The sequence below is a fragment of the Eimeria mitis genome, genomic scaffold, assembly GCF_000499745.2.
Source record: "Eimeria mitis Houghton genomic scaffold, Emh_scaff2909, whole genome shotgun sequence".
Lineage (NCBI taxonomy): Eukaryota > Apicomplexa > Conoidasida > Eucoccidiorida > Eimeriidae > Eimeria > Eimeria mitis.
Genome location: NW_013571249.1, coordinates 3,540 through 4,111, shown reverse-complemented (window position 1 = coordinate 4,111; position 572 = coordinate 3,540). Strand labels below are relative to the sequence as shown.

At 54.2% G+C, this 572-nt stretch overlaps 1 protein-coding gene across 1 annotated transcript in view; it reads right to left on the bottom strand.

Annotated features, from left to right (window-relative positions):
• Window positions 1-572, bottom strand: part of EMH_0060170 (uncharacterized protein) — a gene marked incomplete at both ends in the record, with an annotated part of 3,798 nt that overhangs the window by 2,194 nt on the left and 1,032 nt on the right. Inside the window, one exon of the mRNA XM_013497763.1 lies at window positions 339-572. Within this exon, the coding sequence (XP_013353217.1) occupies window positions 339-572 (234 nt within the window). The remainder of the gene's footprint in view (window positions 1-338) is intronic.

Below are 572 nucleotides of genomic sequence, written 5' to 3'. Positions count from 1 at the left end.
CGTCTGCAGCCCTATTGATATCTTACTCTCGCCACACTGCAGCACAGCAGCAGCAGCAGCAGCAGCAGCAACAGCACCAGCAGCAGCAACAGCAGCAGCAACAGCAGCAGCAGCAGCAGCAGCAGCAGCAGCAAGAGGTAGACAGAAGCAAATGCTGTTTGCGACAGTGACGAAGAATCAACGAACGATAAGACACGCAACACACTCTACTGTACCAGCAGCAGCAGCAGCAGCAGCAGCAGCAACAGCAGCAGCAGCAGCAGCAACAGCAGCAGCAGCAGCAGCAGGAGATAGAGTAGTGACACCCAGAAAAGATGTAGCAGAGACAGTGTTAGTACCTGGCTCGTTTTAGCCGCATTTGATTTCCCCTTTTGCTGCTGCTTCTGCTTCTGCTGCTGCTGCTGCTGCTGCTGCTGCTGCTCAGCAGCCTGCTGCTGCTGCTGCTGCTGCTGAATTTGTTCGTTTTGCTGCTGCTCTCTTTCTATCTGCCGATGCAGCGGGTTTATAAACCTCTGTATCGTTGATAGACGAACGGATGGCAAGCTTCCTGCTGCTGCTGCTGCTGCTGCTGT